Genomic DNA, 20,444 nt, shown 5'->3' with positions numbered 1-20,444 from the left:
TAAACAGAGCTCCAGAGAACATCCTTTCTAATAAGAATACAGTGAGTTTTTACTGGACAATAATGTAATGTATAAAGCTCTACTAGTTCACATGAGGCCCAAAACTGTTGAAAATTTAATAATTCTGCTTTCTGTATTCTATAAAAAGCAGCCCAGATTAGATCAATAATAATGGTTTAAGAAGTTTCATACATAAGACACAATTTACAAAGTTGATGGTGTCCAACCATGAAATTATGATTACTGAATCCTTATCTAAGCAGTGGCAGCACTGAGATTTTTAAACTTGGCATTTAATATTAAATATGACATACTGGATACAGTATAAAGTATATAGTATAAAGTATATAGTATAAGTTATAAACGATTTTAGATAGCCTGAAGCATAATGTCCAGCCTATTGAGTAGTAAGAATATATACGGCATTTTTATCAACTTTATGGAATAATGACAAGAGACTCACCAACAGTGAGTATCTGTAACACAGATGGTCTCAGGGCTAGATTGGGCTTACATAAATGTGGATGAATGTAAAGAGGCAATACATAAGAGGAAATGCAACCGTTTACAAACATGAATAAGTATCCAATCACACAAACCATGGAATAAATGCAACTTAAAATAATAATACCATTTTGGGGCTTCCGGGAAGATGGCGGAAGAGTAAGACACGGAGATCACCTTCCTCCCCACAGATACACCAGAAATACATCTACACGTGGAACAATTTCTACAAAACACCTACTGAACGCTGGCAGAAGACCTCAGACCTCCCAAAAGGCAAGAAACCCCTCACGTACCTGGATAGGGCAAAAGAAAAAAGAATAAACAGAGACAAAAGGATAGGGACGGGACCTGCACCAGTGGGAGCTGTGAAGGAGGAAAGGTTTCTACACACTAGAAGCCCCTTCGCAGGCGGAGACTGCGGGTGGCGGAGGGGGAAAGCTTTGGAGCCGCGGGTGAGAGCACAGCAACAGGGGTGCGGAGGGAAAAGCGGGGAGAGATTCCTGCACAGAGGACAGGTGCTGACCGGCACTCACCAGCCCGAGAGGCTTGTCTGCTCCCCCGCCAGGGCGGGCGGGGCTGGGAGCTGAGGCTCGGGCTTCCGTTGGAGCGCAAGGAGAGGACTGGGGTTGGCAGCGTGAACACAGCCTGAAGGGGGTTAGTGCAGCATGGCTAGCCGGGAGGGAGCCTGGGGAAAAGCCTGGACCTGCCGAAGAGGCAAGAGACTTTTTCTTCCCTCTTTGTTTCCTGGTGCGCGAGGAGAGGGGTTTAAGAGTGCTGCTTGAAGGAGCTCCAGAGACGGGTGCGAGCCGCGGCTAAAAGCGCGGACCCCAGAGATGGGCAGGAAACGCTAAGGCTGCTGCTGCCGCCACCAAGAAGCCTGTGTGCGAGCACAGGTCACTCTCCACACCTCCCTTCTGGGGAGCCTGTGCAGCCCGCCACTGCCAGGGTCCCAGGATCCAGGGACAACTTCCCCGGGAGAACGCACGGCGCGCCTCAGGTTGGTGCAATGTCATGCTGGCCTCTGCCGCCGCAGGCCCGCCCCGCACTCCGTGCCCCGCCCCGCACTCCGTGCCCCGCCCTCCCCATAGCCTGAGTGAGCCAGAGCCCCCGAACCAGCGGCTCCTTTAACCCCGTCCAGTCTGAGCGAAGAACAGACGCCCTCTGGCGACCTACACGCAGAGGTGGGGCCAAATCCAAAGCTGAGCCCTTGGGAGCTGTGAGGACAAAGAAGAGAAAGGGAAATCTCTTCAAGCAGCTTCAGAAGCAGCGGATTAAAGCTCCACAATCAACTTGATGTATCCTGCATCTGTGGAATACATTAATAGACAACGAATCATCCCTAATTGAGGAGGTGGACTTTGAGAGCAAGATTTATGATTTTTTCCCCTTTTCCTCTTTTTGTGAGTGTGTATGTGTATGCTTCTGTGTAAGATTTTGTCTGTATAGCTTTGCTTCCACCATTTGTCCTAGGGTTCTATCCGTCCGTTTTTTTAAATATTTTTTTTGTTAATAATTATTTTTTATTTAATAACTCTATTATATTTTATCTTACTTTATTTGATTTTACTTTATCTTCTTTCTTTCCTTTTTCCCTTCCTTCCCTCCATCCTTCCTCCCTCCCTCCTTTCTTTTTCTTTCTTCCTTCCTTCCTTCCTTTCTTTCTTCTTCTTCTTCTACTACTACTACTACTACTACTACTACTACTACTACTACTACTACTTCTTTCTTTCTACTTTTTCTCCCTTTTATTCTGAGCCGTGTGGATGAAAGGCTCTTGGTGCTGCAGCTAGGAGTCAGTGCTGTGCCTCTGAAGTGGGAGAGCCAACTTCAGGACACTGGTCCACAAGAGACCTCCCAGCTCCACATAATATCAAATGGCGAAAATCTCCCAGAGATCTCCATCTCAACACCAGCACCCGGCTTCACTCAACGACCAGCAAGCTACAGTGCTGGATATCCTATGCCAAACAACTAGCAAGACAGGAACACAACCCTACCCATTAGCAGAGAGGCTGCCTAAAATCATAAGTCCACAGACACCTCAAAACACACCACCAGATGTGGACCTGCCCACCAGAAAGACAAGATCCAACCTCATCCACCAGAACACAGGCACTAGTCCCCTCCACCAGGAAGCCTACACAACCCACTGAACCAACCTTAGCCACTGGGGACAGACACAGAAAACAATGGGAACCATGAACCTGCAGACTGCAAAAAGGAGACCCCAAACACAGTAAGATAAGCAAAATGAGAAGACAGAAAAACACACAGTAGATGAAGGAGCAAGGCAAAAACCCACCAGACCTAACAAATGAAGAGGAAATAGGCAGTCTACCTGAAAAAGAATTCAGAATAATGATAATAAACATGATCCAAAATCTTGGAAATAGAATACATAAAATGCAAGAAACATTTAACAAGGACCTAGAAGAACTTAAGATGAAACAAATAATGATGAACAACACAATAAATGAAATTAAAAATACTGTAGATGGGATCAATAGCAGAATAACTGAGGCAGAAGAACGGATAAGTGACCTGGAAGATAAAATAGTGGAAATAACTACTGCAGAGCAGAATAAAGAAAAAAGAATGAAAAGAACTGAGGACAGTCTCAGAGACCTCTGGGGCAACATTAAACGCACCAACATTAGAATTATAGGGGTTCCAGAAGAAGAAGAGAAAAAGAAAGGGACTGAGAAAATATTTGAAGAGATTATAGTTGAAAACTCCCCTAATATGGGAAAGGAAATAGTTAATCAAGTCCAGGAAGCACAGAGAGTCCCATACAGGATAAATCCAAGGAGAAATACGCCAAGACACATATTAATCCAACTGTCAAAAATTAAATACAAAGAAAACATATTAAAAGCAGCAAGGGAAAAACAACAACTAACACACAAGGGACTCCCCATAAGGTTAACAGCTGATCTTTCAGCAGAAACTCTGCAAGCCAGAAGGGACTGCCAGGACATATTTAAAGTGATGAAGGAGAAAAACCTGCAACCAAGATTACTCTACACAACAAAGATCTCATTCAGATTTGATGGAGAAATTAAAACCTTTACAGACAAGCAAAAGCTGAGAGAGTTCAGCACCACCAAACCAGCTCTACAACAACTGCTAAAGGAACTTCTCTAGGCAAGAAACACAGGAGAAGGAAAAGACCTACAATAATGAACCCAAAACAATTAAGAAAATGGGAATAGGAACATACATATTGATAATTACCTTAAATGTAAATGAACTAAATGCTCCCACCAAAAGACACAGATTAGCTGAATGGTTACAAAAACAAGACCCATATATTTGCTGTCTACAAGAGACCCACTTCAGAACTAGAGACACATACAGACTGAAAGTAAGGGGATGCAAAAAGGTATTTCATGCAAATGGAAACCAAAAGAAAGCTGGAGTAGCAACTCTCATATCAGACAAAATAGACTTTAAAATAAAGACTATTAGAAGAGACAAAGAAGGACACTACATAATGATCAAGGGATCGATCCAAGAAGAAGATATGACAATTGTAAATATTTATGCACCCAACATAGGAGCATCTCAATACCTAAGGCAAATACTAACAGCCATAAAAGGGGAAATCGACAGTAACACATTCATAGTAGGGGACTTTAACACCCCACGTTGACCAATGGACAGATCATCCAAAATGAAAATAAATAAGGAAACACAAGCTTTAAATGATACATTAAACAAGATGGACTTAATTGATATTTATAGGACATTCCATCCAAAAACAACAGAATACACATTTTACTCAAGTGCTCATGGAACATTCTCCAGGATAGATCATATCTTAGGTCACAAATCAAGCCTTGGTATACTTAAGAAAATCGAAATTGTATCAAGTATCTTTTCCGACCACAACGCTATGAGAAGAGGTATCAGTTATAGGAAAAGATCTGTAAAAAATACAAACACATGGAGGCTAAACAATACACTACTTTAATAACGAAGTGATAACTGAAGAAATCAAAGAGGAAATTAAAAAATACCTAGAAACACATGAAAATGGAGACACGATGACCCAAAACCTAGGGGATGCAGCAAAAGCAGTTCTAAGAGGGAAGTTTATAGCAATACAAGCCCACCTTAAGAAAGAGGAAACATCTCAAATAAACAACCTAACCTTGCACCTAAAGCAATTAGAGAAAGAAGAACAAGAAAACCCCAAAGTAAGCAGAAGGAAAGAAATCATAAAGATCAGATCAGAAATAAATGAAAAAGAGATGAAGGAAACAATAGCAAAGATCAATAAAACTAAAAGCTGGTTCTTTGAGAAGATAAACAAAATAGATAAACCATTAGCCAGACTCATCAAGAAAAAAAGGGAGAAGATTCAAATCAATAGAATTAGAAATGAAAAATGAGAAGTAACAACTGATACTGCAGAAATACAAAAGGTCATGAGAGATTACTACAAGCAACTCTATGCCAATGAAATGGACAACCTGGAAGAAATGGACAAATTCTTAGAAATGCACAACGTGCCAAGACTGTATCAGGAAGAAACAGAAAATATGAACAGACCAATCACAAGCACTGAAATTGAAACTGTGATTAAAAATCTTCCAACAAACAAAAGCCCAAGACCAGATGGCTTCACAGGCGAATTCTATCAAACATTTAGAGAAGAGCTAACACCTATCCTTCTCAAACTCTTCCAAAATATAGCAGAGGGAGGAACACTCCCAAATTCATTCTACGAGGCCACCATCACCTTGATAACAAAACCAGACAAGGATGTCACAAAGAAAGAAAACTTTGAACTGATCAACACAGATGCAAAAATCCTCAACAAAATACTAGCAAACAGAATCCAACAGCACATTAAAAGGATCATACACCATGATCAAATGGGGTTTATTCCAGGAATGCAAGGATTCTTCAATATATGCAAATCAATCAATGTGATAAACGATATTAACAAATTGAAGGAGAAAAACCATATGATCATCTCAATAGATGCAGAGAAAGCTTTTGACAAAATTCAACACCCATTTATGATAAAAACCCTGCAGAACGTAGGCATAGAGGGAACTTTCGTCAACATAATAAAGGCCATATATGAAACCCACAGACAACATCATCCTCAGTGGTGAAAAACTGAAAGCATTTCCACTAAGATCAGGAACAAGACAAGGTTGCCCACTCTCACCACTCTTATTCAACATAGTTTTGGAAGTTTTAGCCACAGCAATCAGAGAAGAAAAGGAAATAAAAGGAATCCAAATCGGAAAAGAAGAAGTAAAGCTGTCACTGTTTGCAGATAACATGATAATATACATAGAGAATCCTAAAGATGCTACCAGAAAACTACTAGAGCTAATCAATGAATTTGGTAAAGTAGCAGGATACAAAATTAATGCACAGAAATCTCTGGTATTCCTATACACTAATGATGAAAAATCTGAAAGTGAAATCAAGGAAACACTCCCATTTACCATTGCAACAAAAAGAATAAAATATCTAGGTATAAACCTACCTAGGAGACAAAAGACCTGTATGCAGAAAATTATGACACTGATGAAAGAAATTAAAGATGATACAAATAGATGGAGAGATATACCATGTTCTTGGATTGGAAGAATCAACAGTGTGAAAATGACTCTACTACCCAAAGCAATCTACAGATTCAATGCAATCCCTATCAAACTACCACTGGCATTTTTCACAGAACTAGAATAAAAAATTTCACAATTTGTATGGAAACACAAAAGAGCCCGAAGAGCCAAAGCAATATTGAGAACGAAAAACGGAGCTGGAGGAATCAGGCTCCCTGACTTCAGACTATACTACAAAGCTACAGTAATCAAGACAGTATGGTACTGGCACAAAAACAGGAAGATCAATGGAACAGGATAGAAAGCCCAGAGATAAACCCATGCACATATGGTCACCTTATTTTGATAAGGGAGGCAGGAATGTACATTGGAGAAAGGACAGCCTCTTCAATAAGTGGTGCTGGGAAAACTGGACAGCTACATGTAAAAGTATGAGATTAGATCACTCCCTAACACCATATACAAAAATAAGCTCAAAATGGATTAAAGACCTAAATGTAAGGCCAGAAACTATCAAACTCTTAGAGGAAAACACAGGCAGAACACTCTATGACATAAATCACAGCAAGATCCTTTTAGACCCACCTCTTAGAGAAATGGAAATAAAAACAAAAATAAACAAATGGGACCTAATGAAACTTAAAAGCTTTTGCACAGCAAAGGAAACCATAAACAAGACCAAAAGACAACCCTCAGGATGGGAGAAAATATTTGCAAATGAAGCAACTGACAAAGGATTAATCTCCAAAAGTTACAAGCAGCTCATGCAGCTCAATAACAAAAAAACAAACAACCCAATCCAAAAATGGGCAGAAGACCTAAATAGACATTTCTCCAAAGAAGATATACAGAATGCCAACAAACACATGAAAGAATGCTCAACATCATTAATCATTAGAAAAATGCAAATCAAAACTACAATGAGATATCATCTTACACCAGTCAGAATGGCCATCATCAAAAAATCTAGAAACAATAAATGCTGGAGAGGGTGTGGAGAAAAGGGAACACTCTTGCACTGCTGGTGGGAATGTGAATTGGTTCAGCCAATATGGAGAACAGTATGGAGATTCTTTAAAAAACTACAAACAGAATTACCATATGACCCAGCAATCCCACTACTGGGCATATACCGTGAGAAAACCAAAATTCAAAGAGTCATGTACCAAAATGTTCATTGCAGCTCTATTTACAATAGCCCGGAGATGGTAACAACCGAAATGCCCATCATCGGATGAATGGATAAAGAAGATGTGGCACATATATATAATGGACTACTACTCAGCCATAATAAGAAACGAAATTGAGCTATTTGTAATGAGGTGGATAGACCTAGAGTCTGTCATACAGAGTGAAGTAAGTCAGAAAGAAAAAGACAAATACCGTATGCTAACACATATATATGGAATTTAAGGAAAATAATGTTATGAAGAACCTAGGGGTAAGACAGGAATAAAGACACAGACCTACTAGAGAATGGACTTGAGGATATGGGGATGGGGAAGGGTAAGCTGTGACAAAGTGAGAGAGAAGCATGGACAGATATACACTACCAAACGTTAAGGTAGATAGCTAGTGGGAAGCAGCCGCATAGCACAGGGAGATGTAAGAGGGAAGAGATATGGGAACATATGTATATGTATAACTGATTCACTTTGTTATAAAGCAGAAACTAACACACCATTGTAAAGCAATTATACTCCAAAAAAGATGTAAAATAATAATAATAATACCATTTTGGGTGTCACAAATTAGCAAAAAATATTTTTAATAAGGCTAACCAATGCTAATGAGTGTTGTGAGATGAGCATTATCATACACTGATTTTTGGTGGTGCATACAATCCTTTTGCAGAAGTAATCTGAGGCGAACTGCATTGAAGGCTTTAAAGGTCTCCACATTCTCTTATTGAAATTTAACTTTGTGGAATATACCCTACAGAAACAATTTGAAAATTAAAAACTTAATGTACTAACATATGCATGGCAGTGTTCTATATATACATCCATGTAGTAGCAAAAATGGAAACAGCTAAACAATGGCTAAGATACAGGTATCTACGCATATATTTATATACAAAATAGGATATTACATAGCCATTAAAAACAGTCTATATGTAACACTTCCACGTTTACTACATGAAGAACAAAACGTAAAACTGTTTATGTTAAAAGAGGAAAAGAAGGAAAAAAATTATGCCTAAACGTTGGAAGAAAACAAAGAAATATTAAATGCCTGGTGAATATTTTCCCCTTCTTTTAAATTTCCTGATTTTTTTAAAACTAATTTTCCATAATGAGTTTGTATTGCTTGTATAATAGAAACATATAAAATATAAGCATAGTTTTATTATTAAAATTAAAATGAAAAGTACTTAATGATTTTTGATATAGTGTCTATTAGCAGCAAAAGAGTACAACACACATACTATTCATTGAAGCTGTACACCAGCTTCTGACAACTCGATGATGGAGGGAATTGCTGAGCTTGTGCACAACTCACTTCTACCATGATTTCAAATAAACGTGCAAAAATATGACGACAGGAAACTAAGGAAAATGCTTCCTTGCACTGAGGAAAAATCTACCCATCACTCAACCCACAGCATTTGTGCATAGTTTTTCAGATTTCAAAAGAATAAACAATAAAATGTATGCAGGTAAGAATCTAATAGCATAATTTATATAAGAGTAAGCAGTAGTGCGGTATGCTTATTTTTTAAAATTAATTTATTTTTGGCTGCATTGGGTCTTTGTTGCTGCGCACAGGCTTTCTCTAGTTGTGGTGAGCGGGGGCTATTCTCTTCGTTGTGGAGCACAGGCTCTAGGCGTGCGGGCTTCAGTAGTTGTGGCACGCGGGGGGTCAGTGGTTGTGGTGCATGGGCTTATTTGCTCCACAGCATGTGGGATCTTCCCGGACCAGGGCTTGAACCCGTGTCCCCTGCATTGGCAGGCGGATTCTTAACCACTGCGCCACCAAGGAAGCCCCACAGAATTGTTTTAAAATGGCCAAAAAAGATCACTGCCAATGTAAACATGGTCAATACATCCAGGAAACTATGATTTCTACCTTCATATCAGAATGATTTCAATTTTAAAATGTGTGTTTAGTAAAGAATGAGGAAAGATAGAAAACACACAATAGAATCTTCAAGGGCTTTTTTAATTTAAAACATATATAGCACATGAAAATAACATAAATTCATATTAATACATTATATTTATATGAAACTTGTTTCAGTTAATACAGCTCATCCATTTTTGTTGTTAAATTCTACCAACTTCTTTAAAATGTTGCCTATGAAAATATCATCCAAAATGTGTCACTTTAATTTCATGAATGTTAGGTGTTATAGCTCTTTGCCTTCTTTGCCCCACACTTACACCAAAATGAATTATTTGAAAATGCTAAAATAAAGCTTTCTTAGTGGCTTAGTGGCTTTGTATTTGTATTAAAATATTTTACAACTATAAAAAGTTTAAAATAATTATATTGGTTTCCCTATATATAAATCCACATAAATATATTTGTATTGCATATTTTATTAGCTAATAGTTTTTAAAAATATTCTACCAACTTCTTTAAAATATTTCCTATGAAAACATCATCCAAAATCTATTTTAATTTTTATGAATGTTAGGTGTTGTATCTCCTTTCTCTCTTTGCCCCATACTTATGCCAAAACAAATTATCTGAAAATGCAAATATAAGTAAAATTTGGTATGCTTTCTTAGCTGTTTTGTATCTTGTATGAAGATATTTTACAAGTATAAAAGTTACAAATTTTATTGGTTTTCCTGTATATATTATATATATGTAATCTTCTACCTACTGTAAGTGAACTAATCTACAGAATTTAGTCATTTTGTTATCTCAAATGTAGAGGTCCAAAAAATCAGGGGATTACAAAAATTTCAAGGTGATTAAAGCAGATGCACATAAAATACTACAGCTATGGCATATTTAACATCCATCAATCAGAGAAAGAGAGTGTTTATCTTTCCATTTGGCAACAATATCTTCAAGATAACTATTTACCACTTTTCAAAGCACTACTATCGGGTAGGTTTTATACTGGGAGAGAGGATCTATAAAACATTACTGTCCTCATCCAAAACCAAAAATAAATAAAGGACTTTAAAATACATTAATTATGAAAGATGATGACCAGAAAAAATGACTATGTCCAATGAGCTTACAGGGCTTCAAGATGAGAATGCCTTTGCTTCATTCAAGATCTAGAATCTTCAAATTTCATTTGATACATTTAACTGGATTTTCATTTCTGATTATGTTTAACCCCTACATTTGGCTGTGTACTGTAACAACTTTTATTTTACTTGGATAGTAAAAGAAAAACCACTGAATTCTAAAGACAGATTAATAATCTGTTGAACTCAAATTGAGAACTAATCAGTGAAAAATACTTATCTGGCTCGGTAAATAAATTTAAAGAGATTGAAAACATTACAAAATAAGCTGTTTTTTAAAATATCTAACCTGAAATGATAAAAAAGTTTTTAAAAGCTATTAAAGATCTTTCCTGAGGGCTACTAAAAGCAAAAACAACCTTAATAAACACATGGTTACAAACAAATTTCCTCACAGAGGTAAAGAGGTTGTGATCAGTATCAGGATCTTAAGGAAGTGTCATTTCAGAGACTGCATTAGTCTCTTCTAAGTGGTTTAAAGAGTCTGAGCTGGTACATCCTGGAACTAAGGAAAATCCGAAGCAATTCACCTAGCGGGATACCAAAAGGACTTACATATCCTTGATTTATTCAATTTCATTGTTCTTTTACATATATTTTTCTTCTTTAAAACTTTAAGATGATTTACTCATTTATATGACAAGCTTAATAAGGCTGACATTCAATGGAAAACAATGAAATAATTTACCTTTTAGCAATTAGAAAAATTTAAATCATTTTTATTATCTTCTTTTTAAGGGTCCCTTATTAAAGCTTGTGAATTTTATTAATGTAAATAAACTAAAGTGATTGTTTTTTATGCACCTCTTTGCACCACAGTGTAAAGGGTAGTCTCATTAGCAGTTAACCTTTAACACTCTGTACATACTATTCTGAAACACTGTGGTGAAGTACGGCCTCTCATCCTTGAGCAAGACGCTACATAAGGGAGGGTTAGCTGAGTTGGAAGGGTCTTCCGCATCCCAAATTTCAAGCATACTGCAACCAGGCCTGAAAAAAACAGGCACATATATCTGTATTAAAAGTGCATTCATATCTAGAAGAAATATAATTATAAAATATCTCCTAGATCTTTAGAGACTAATTTAATAAATTAAAGATTTAAAAGCATCATTTCAAAAAACGTAAGTTTAAAATTTAGAGATAATAAAATGAAGGTACACTGCATTTTCGTGTTCCACTTAATGAAATAACTAATATATTATTGAATCAAATAATAAGGGCTCAATGCATATTCAGAAATATATATTTAAAAATCTACTTTCAAAGTAAAATATAAATGAATATTCTAACTGGTACTGCCATCCAAACATAAGGCCCATTTATAGCAGAATGAGACAAATTAAAGGAAAGTTAATCTAATTCCTGATGAATTTCATATTTTTGAGCTTAAATTGACTTGGATTAGCATGAAAACATATATAATCCAAAGCAGGGAAAAGAAGCTCTTCTGCCAACTTTATTCTCCTCAACTCTTTCCCTTTTGAATGGATTGAATGAAATAATACTTCTCACTAGGCAACAACCTGGCATGAGAGTCATTAAAGGGAAGAAGTCAGGCAAAATTGGTTTCTAATTTTTTAACAGCTATATTGAGGTATAATTTATGTACGATAAAATTCACCCATTTTATGTGTAAAGTTTGATAAGTATGGGCAAATGTGTATAGGTGTGTGAGCACCATCATAATCATAACACAGGGAATTTCCATCACCCCAACAAGTTCCCTTGTAGCCTTTTAGAGTCAGTCCTCTCCCCCAAATATAAACCTAGGCAAGCACTGCACCCTTCTGCACTATAGTACTGCCTTTTTTAGAATATGCTAGATAATGCATATCTAGCATATATTACCTACATGGTTACTCACATGGTAACATTGCTATCCTTTCTCCTTCAACCTTTCCTTCATGTATCTGTATTTACAATGCATCCCTTACAGGAAGGACATAGTTGGGTTTTGCTTTTGTATTCAGTCTGTCAATCTCTGACATTTGATTGGAGTGTTTAGTCCCCATTCACATTTGCAAGTACTGATATGTTTTGATTTAGGGTTGCCACTTTCCTGTTTTTCTTCTGTTTGTTTCATATCTTTTTTGATCGTCTGTTTCTTTCTTGATTTCTTTTATGTAAAGCAAAAAGGTTTTATTATACCATTCAATTCATCTACTGGCTTATTTGGGTTTTTTCGTTTTGTTTTTTGCTTTTGCATTTTTCAAGTGGTTTGCTCTAGGGATTACAACAGACATCTTCAATGTATCACAATTTACTTTACATTAAAATTGGATTATTTCCAAGGACGTGTGCCCAGAAGGTGGAGTAGGAAGGCCCTGAGCTCACCCCCTCCCATGGGCACACTAAAATTACAACTATTTACAGAGTAACTATTGATGAGAAAGACCAGAATCTAGCAGAAAAGACCTTATGCAACTAAAGATATAAAGAAAGAACCACAATGAGACAGGTAAGCGGGGCAGAGGTGTGGTAATAGTCAAGACTCATCATATACCCAGGTGGGTGACCCACAGATGGAGGATAATTACAATTGCAGAGGTTCTCCCCAAAGAGTGAAGAATCAGAGCCCCACTTTGGGCTCGGGGTCCTGTATCAGGAAGATGAGCCTCCAGGATATTCAGCTTTGAAGGCAAGCAGGGTTTACTTTTGGGAAAGAGAGAGGGCTGTGGGAAAGAGAATCCACTCTTAAAGGGTGTACACAAAATCTCATACACTGCAGGACCCAGGGTAGAAGCAGTAATCTGAAAGGAGCCTGGGTCAAACCTTCCTGCTGATCTTGGAGAGTCACCCAGAAAGGCAGGAGGCAACTGGAGCTCACCCTGGGGACGTAGATGCTGGTAGCAGCTACTTTGGGGAGCTTGTTCTACCACATGGACACTGGTGCTGGTAAGTGCCATCGTGGAATTCTTCCTCTAGCTTATCAGCATAGGACCTGTCCGACCCACCATCCTGTGGGTACCAGTATTGAGAAGACTCAGATCAAGCAGCTAGCCTGACACAGCCCCATCCACCAGCAGGCCAACATCAGCTTTGCTACACCCTGGAACCTATAGCCAGGTGCCTCGTGATCTGGCCCCACCCACCACTGGCCAGTAGCCTCCACACAAAGTAGGGCCTGGCAACCAACAGGACTGGGGGCCAGCCACATCTACCTGACCATCCATAGTTCTCAGCCTGCCACAACAGAAGGGCCCGCACAGCTGACACAGGGGGCAACCCTAGAGCATATAGCTCTGGTGACCAGAGGGGAGTGCACTTCTGGAACCCACAGGATGTCTCCTACAGGTGGTCACTTCACCAAGATTGGGAAGTGTAACCAAACTACCAAATACATAGAAATAATAACAGCAAATTAGGTAAAATGAGGTGACAGAGAAATATGTTCCAAAGGAAAAAGATAAAAACCCTGGAAGAAGAATTAAGTGCAGTAGAGATAAGTAATTCCAAATAAAAAGTTCAAGGTAATGATCACAAAGATGCTCAAAGAACTTGGGAGAAGAATGGATGAACACAGTGAGAAGTTTAACAACGAGATAGGAAATATAAAGAACCACCAAACAGCTGAATAATACAATAAGTGAAATAAAAAAAAATACACTACAAGGAATCAACAGTAGATTAGATGATACAGAGGAATGGATCAGTGAACTGGAAGACAGAGCTGTGGATGTCACTGATGCTGAACAGAAAAAAAGAAAAAAAAATTACTGAGGACAGTTTAAGAGACCTCTGAGACAACATCAAGCATACTAACATTCTCATTTTAGGGGTCCCAGAAGGAGGAGAGAGAGAAAAAGGGGCAGAGAACATATGTGAAGACACAATAGCTGAAAATTTCCCTAACCTGTGAAAGGAAACAGACTTCCGGGTACACAAAGAGTCCCAAACAGGATTAACCTGAAAGGTCCACACCAAGACACATTGTAATTAGAATGACAAAAATTAAACATAAAGAGAGATTCTTAAAAGCAGCAAGGGAAAAGCAACAAGTTACCTACAGGTTTTGAGCTATTATGAATAAAACTGCTATGACACTCTTTCTAGAGAGATGGGTTTTTTTTTTTTTTTTTTTTTTTTTTCAGTACGCGGGCCTCTCACTGTTGTGGCCTCTCCCGTTGCGGAGCACAGACTCCGGACGCGCAGGCTCAGCGGCCACGGCTCACGGGCCCAGCCGCTCCGCGGCATGTGGGATCTCCCCGGACCGGGGCACGAACCCGTGTCCCCTGCATCGGCAGGCGGACTCTCAACCACTGCACCACCAGGGAAGCCCTAGAGAGATGTTTTAATTTCTCTTATTTAAATTCTTTGGAATGGAACTGCTGAGTAATAAGGTAGATGTGTGCTTAAATTTTTTTAAGATTTCTCCAAATAGTTCTCCAAAGTGGTTGTATCATGTTCACTCCCCTTAGCAATGTAAGAGATTTACAATTATTCTGTATCCTCTCCAATGTATGGTGTTTTAGTTTTAAAAATTGTATTTATCGGTCAGTCACACATTTTCTTTGGTGAATTATGTCTTTCCAAGTCTTTTGCCCATTTTCAATTGTATGGTCATTTTATTATTAATTTATAGAATTTCTTTATATGAACTATATTTATAAGTCCTTTATCAGATATATGCTTTCAAATATTTTCTTCTAGTCTGTGGCTTGCCTTATCATTTTTCTAATGTCTTTTTGGTGAAAATATTTCAATTTTGATATATACAATTTATTGATTTTTTAAATCGTTAGTACTGTGTTCTAAGAAATCTTTACAGTTTTAGCTCTTACATTTAGTTCTATAATCCACATAAAGTTAAGTTTTGTATATGGTGTAGTATGGGTCATGGTTTAATTTTTTTTCTGTACATTATATCCAGTTAGATCAGCAATATTGTTAAAAGACCCCTTTTTCCATTCAAGTAAAAACTAGTGTTTTAAAATTTTCTTTGTGGTTTTTTTCCTTTGACACATAAATTACCCGTAAGTTTACTGCCTAATTTCCAAATATGCATGGATTTACTAGGTATCTGTTTATTATCGTTTTCTATTTTAATTCTGTATGATTTAAAACCTTTTAAACATATTGAGACAATTTTACAGCCCAGCATATGTTCTCTCTTGGTGAACATTCCACATGCCCTTTAAAAGAATGTGTATTCTACAGCTGTTTCCTGTAGTGTTCAATAAATGTCAGTTGGGTCAGGTTATTTGATACTATTTGTTGTTCATCTCTTTTATATGCTTACTGACTTTTTATCTACTTTTCCTAGTAGGGGAAAAAAATGTTAACTTTTCCAACTATAATTAAAGCCTTGCTTATTTTTTCTTTTAGTTCTACACATTTTTATTTTTTGTGCTTTGAAGCTCTGTTTAGAGGTATGCATATTTAAAACTGTTAGATATTTTTGATGAATTAATCCTTTTGTCATCATGAAATGTCCACCTTTATTTGTGACAATATGCCCTGTTTTGAAGTATGTTTTGTCTTAAGCTTTAAATTAAATTAATATGATAAGCATATACATTATGATATTTCTGTTTCGTCTTTTGCAAGATGCCATTTCTTCCTATACATATTTATTAGATCTTAAAATTAGATACAAAAATTAGCTACTAAAATTTATGAACTTAGCTCTTCAAAATCTGTTATAGCCAATTCTTAATTATCCATAGGAGAAATGAAAATTCTTAATGCTAAAATTAATATAACTAAGGACTTCTTAAATCAAGGAGACTAAACAAAGGTCTCAAGATATCCATTACACATCTTAGAATTTTATGTATTATTAGAGATTCAAAATTTAGAAATGAAAAAATGTTAATTAGAAACGTTTTCTTATTATGTCCTTTTGAGTTACGTGAAACTTTTCTTATGAGTCTTATAAATCCAATGTAAATCAGCTGTAGTAGCAGAATGCTAATATCTCACTTGGTTGTAAATTCAAATCTGTATTTCAGACATCTAATAAAAGTTATAAAAATGTGAAGATTATGGAAAAAAGCTACATTTAAGATGTTAAATTAAAATGAAAAAATTAGGATAGCAAAATATACTATACTTTAAAAAAATTACATTATGCTTAAACAATAGTATAATTTTAATTTCCTACATGAAATAATTTTAAATAAAATACCAGGGCAACAATTTAATGGAATTAATTTAAAATAAAAATTTTTAAAGAATCAGGACTGCTGTAATAAAGTAAAACATTTGTTGTTTTAGAATATACCATATCATATACCACAGGGCTCATACTCACTTAGTTCTTACAACACACCACGCCTCTTCTAAAATGTAGTAATTCACATGTAACTTCACCAACTTATCTCTCACTTCTTTTGCAGATTTTCGACTATATGCAGAATAAACTATTTTTGTCCGAGCTCTTTAAATTCAAACAAGTTAAAACAATTTTAAATAAATGATAATAGATGTGTTACCAAATTAAAACCTCAATGCTTACTGGATGGAGCATTGATTATATACGACCCCAAATAGCATGAATTATTTTGGGAATAGCAATTGCCACATTTCTATTAATATTTTGCATGTGCTTAAACTTACAGCAATTTGATTTTTGCAGGTACTGCTTATTAGTGTATAAACCAGTTTAGAGTCTAGAGGTAGGTAGCAGTATAATAGTTCAGAATATAAAATTTGCTTTGCATAATTCATAAAATAATTAATCTGGAACAAATTCAGATAGAGGCTAAATATAGTGAAAACATAGATTTCAGTAGATAATTTCATTCATAGAAACTCTGAAAAGCATATGAGTTGAAGCTGAATGTACCAAATAGAACAATTAGACAGTGGGCATCTAGGGTAGTAGTCATGTAGAGAAAGCAACTTAACAGAAGCTTGAGAGACAGGTATGCTTACCAAAATATGGTCCAACAGATGGTTTAGCCCTAAATGGGGGTTTTTATAAAATCCTGAACAAATTATCAATTATGCATTAGACTTTTCTTAGGATTTCAAGCATACAGAACGCCCAATCTCCACAACCAAACATAAAACTTTAAATAATTTAAAATATTACCTCTAACAATAAGCCAAAAATACATTAAAAGGAAATGATTACCCAATTACTAGAATGATTAAAATAATTTTTAAAAGTCAGTCATTTAAGGAAAACAAAACTTTCAGACCTCAGTGGAAGCTAGAGTTCCCATAATCAGCTAGGAAAAGAGCACCCCAAAGTTTCATAAAAGCGTTTAATATAGCAAATTTCATGTACCTTTTCTATCTGTTAAAAAAGGCTAATCATTGGCCACAAGTAAGATGAAGAATGGTTTCTTAAATCAGGCAGAGGGGCTGTGGAATCTAGAATGGGGTTGGCAAACTATGGCCATGAGCCAAATCTATCCCCACTCTTATTACTATTACTTAGGAGTTTCACTGGAACACACACCCACATAAACACACAGAGGCTAGTCATAAATGTGACATATTTTTCACTGTGAGAAAAACTGGGTGTTGCTTCTTTCAGTTTCCAGAGGTTTATTAAGGTTACTTTAAGTCAACAGGTACGTATTGTAATTTCTGAATGGTTATTATTCTTTAACTTCTAGCACAAATATGAGGATAAGAGTGATTGTGTGTGTGTGTGTGCATGTGTGTATAAAAATTTCCCTATTCCTATGAGTCAGGAGAAGTCGTTAGTGTGTCTGGTTGAAGTATTCTATCAGTTGCCCACCTCAAGTCTGCATCCTCATAATGTGGGTGATTCACAATGGGGTGAAGAGTGGAGAGCTTGACACTTGCCATTGTAGGCATGGCACCAGCGAAAACAGCATCTGGAAAACAAGATTATATTCCTTAACAACATGTTTTAAAGAAAACCAAAAGTTACCTATCTGTAATATTTGAACCCAGATTAAGAAAGATGAAGTACATTTAAATAATAATCATTGGCAGCATTCTTTTTCTTCGCTTAATATTTACTGATGGTCTACACAATAGCCAACTTTCATTAAATGTTATCTTGGTGCCAGGAACTGCTAAATACTTTTACTAGGATTATAGAATTTAATTTGCACAGCTTTGAGGTGGGTTCTATGTATTCTTATTTTGTAGATCAGGAAGCTGAGACACAGCAAAGTTAAGTGACTTGCCCAAGACTGCACAGCTAGAAAGTATCAGGGCCTACCCTCTTAGCCACTTCACTACAGCATACTACCATGTTCAAGCGCTATACTAAGAGACAGCACTACAAAGACACACAGGACTGGAAAGAATTGTACAATTTGATATCTTGTTCCAATAGTTTAAAGTTCTAGGAACTGGGAGACTATTATAAAGGGCAAGTCTTATGGTACATGTTTTAAAGTGACTTCTGTGGGTTGTGAACTGTAATCTTGAGAACTTTCCAGATGAAAGCATTGTTTTCTTCCCTCAGATCATCTTTAAATATTCATAGCTAAGTTTTCTTAGTTTCTGTTTGACTTTATAAATGTATACATTTCATCAAACCATTTCATTACTTGTTAGTAGTACTTTCTGAAGTAATAGCTTGTATAAATGTATTGCCTTTTGGTTATAACTAGTCTTACACCAAAATCTACTGTCTGGCTTCAGTTTTAGTTCTGTCTCTTGGGAGACAAAAAGATCAAATGCTTACTTCCTGGCACTCGTGTACAATAAATGATTACATGATTAGCAAGGTTATCGTCATTTTTAATCAGCACAGTAAAATCACTAATAAGAACAAGGCATATTATTCAGATCTACTGTAAATAATTGAATGTTTACTTTCAAATGTAATTAAGCATTCTAAATGTAACTTTGGAGACTTCCCTGGTGGTGCAGTGGTTAGGAGTCTGCCTGCCAATGCGGGGGACATGGGTTCGAGCCCTGGTCTGGGAAGATCCCACACGCCACAGAGTAACTAAGCCCGTGCGCCACGACTGCTGAGCCTGCGCTCTAGAGCCTGTGAGCCACAGCTGCTGAAGCCCACGCGCCTAGAGCCCATGCTCCGCAACAACAGAAGCCACTGCAATGAGAAGCTCGCGCATTGCAATGAAGAGTAGCCCCTGCTCACTGCAACTAGAAAAAGCCCACGTGCAACAACAAAGACCCAATGCAGCCAAAAATAAATAAATAAATGGATACACTTATTAAAAAATAAATAAGTAAATAAATATAACTTTGCATGAATATCTCTTTATATGCCTTAAATTTGAAAATACATACATAAATTGAAGTAGACGTGTATTTATTATTGTAAGATTCAATAATTAATGATGAAAAGCTCTTAGGCTAGAGCAGTGGTTCTCAACCAGAAGTGATTTTGTTTCCTAGAGACACTGACAACTTCTGGAGATATTTCTGGTTAGCACACTGTGGGGGGAGAGGGGCTACTGACATCTACGGGTAGAAGGAAGGAATGCTGCTCAATATGCTGCCAATGCACAGGGTAGCCCCAAATATCAACAGTGCCAAGCTTGGGAAACTCTGGGCTAGAAGGACCCAAAGCTCAGGGCCAGGGTCATCCAGAAGAAACTAGGTAAGCCTGTCCAGCAAGAACTGGAACCACTGAGAAGCAACCATCTATGAAACAGAGAGAAGGGGAGAATACTCCCCAAATGCTTCTTTCCTCTTGGGGGCAAAGTAAGCATGAGTGTGACAGGGAAATAATAGGATCTTTTCTATAATATATTTAAATCTCCACTTAGCTTACCGCATGTATTAGAAAAAAGCTATCCCTTTGACTTGACAGAGCCTCACTAATACATACATGACTTGGTAAGTGGACCACAGGCTGGATATCAGTTCCCACTTGTCCTCCCAACTGAGCACCTTTGTGCTGTGTACAAACTATACAACCTTACATGGTAGACCTGAATGTAAGCTCTAGTTCCACCTTTACTATAGAATTTAATAAACCATGTGGTAACCATGACAGAACTCATAATACAGCGATGAGAAAGATTGGTAAGATCAAAGAAGAGGCAAAAATGAGGTAGGAGTTTGTGAGAGTTATCTCAGAAGAGTAAGTTGCCAAACATAGGCTCTCTCTGCCAAGAACCCAAGACAAACACTGGAACAAAGAAAGACACAAGCAAACATGAAAAGAGCAGGTATCTTTTAAAGCTTTGGAAAAACAGCTGTAAGTGGGGAGGGGCAAGGGAGAGTAAAG

At 37.1% G+C, this 20,444-nt stretch overlaps 1 protein-coding gene across 1 annotated transcript in view; it reads right to left on the bottom strand.

Annotated features, from left to right (window-relative positions):
• Window positions 1–9,699: 9,699 nt before the first annotated feature.
• Window positions 9,700–20,444, bottom strand: part of DPY19L2 (dpy-19 like 2) — a 95,225-nt gene continuing 84,480 nt past the window's right edge. Inside the window, exons 20-22 of the mRNA XM_032643570.1 lie at window positions 18,003–18,102; window positions 16,563–16,688; window positions 9,700–11,296 (exon numbers count right to left, since the gene is read on the bottom strand). Of these exons, the coding sequence (XP_032499461.1) occupies window positions 11,143–11,296; window positions 16,563–16,688; window positions 18,003–18,102 (380 nt within the window). The 3' untranslated portion in view covers window positions 9,700–11,142. The remainder of the gene's footprint in view (window positions 11,297–16,562; window positions 16,689–18,002; window positions 18,103–20,444) is intronic.

The sequence above is a fragment of the Phocoena sinus genome, chromosome 9 (assembly GCF_008692025.1).
Source record: "Phocoena sinus isolate mPhoSin1 chromosome 9, mPhoSin1.pri, whole genome shotgun sequence".
Lineage (NCBI taxonomy): Eukaryota > Metazoa > Chordata > Mammalia > Artiodactyla > Phocoenidae > Phocoena > Phocoena sinus.
Note: the sequence above shows the minus strand (reverse complement) of the source record. Positions and strands in the feature narration are given on the sequence as shown.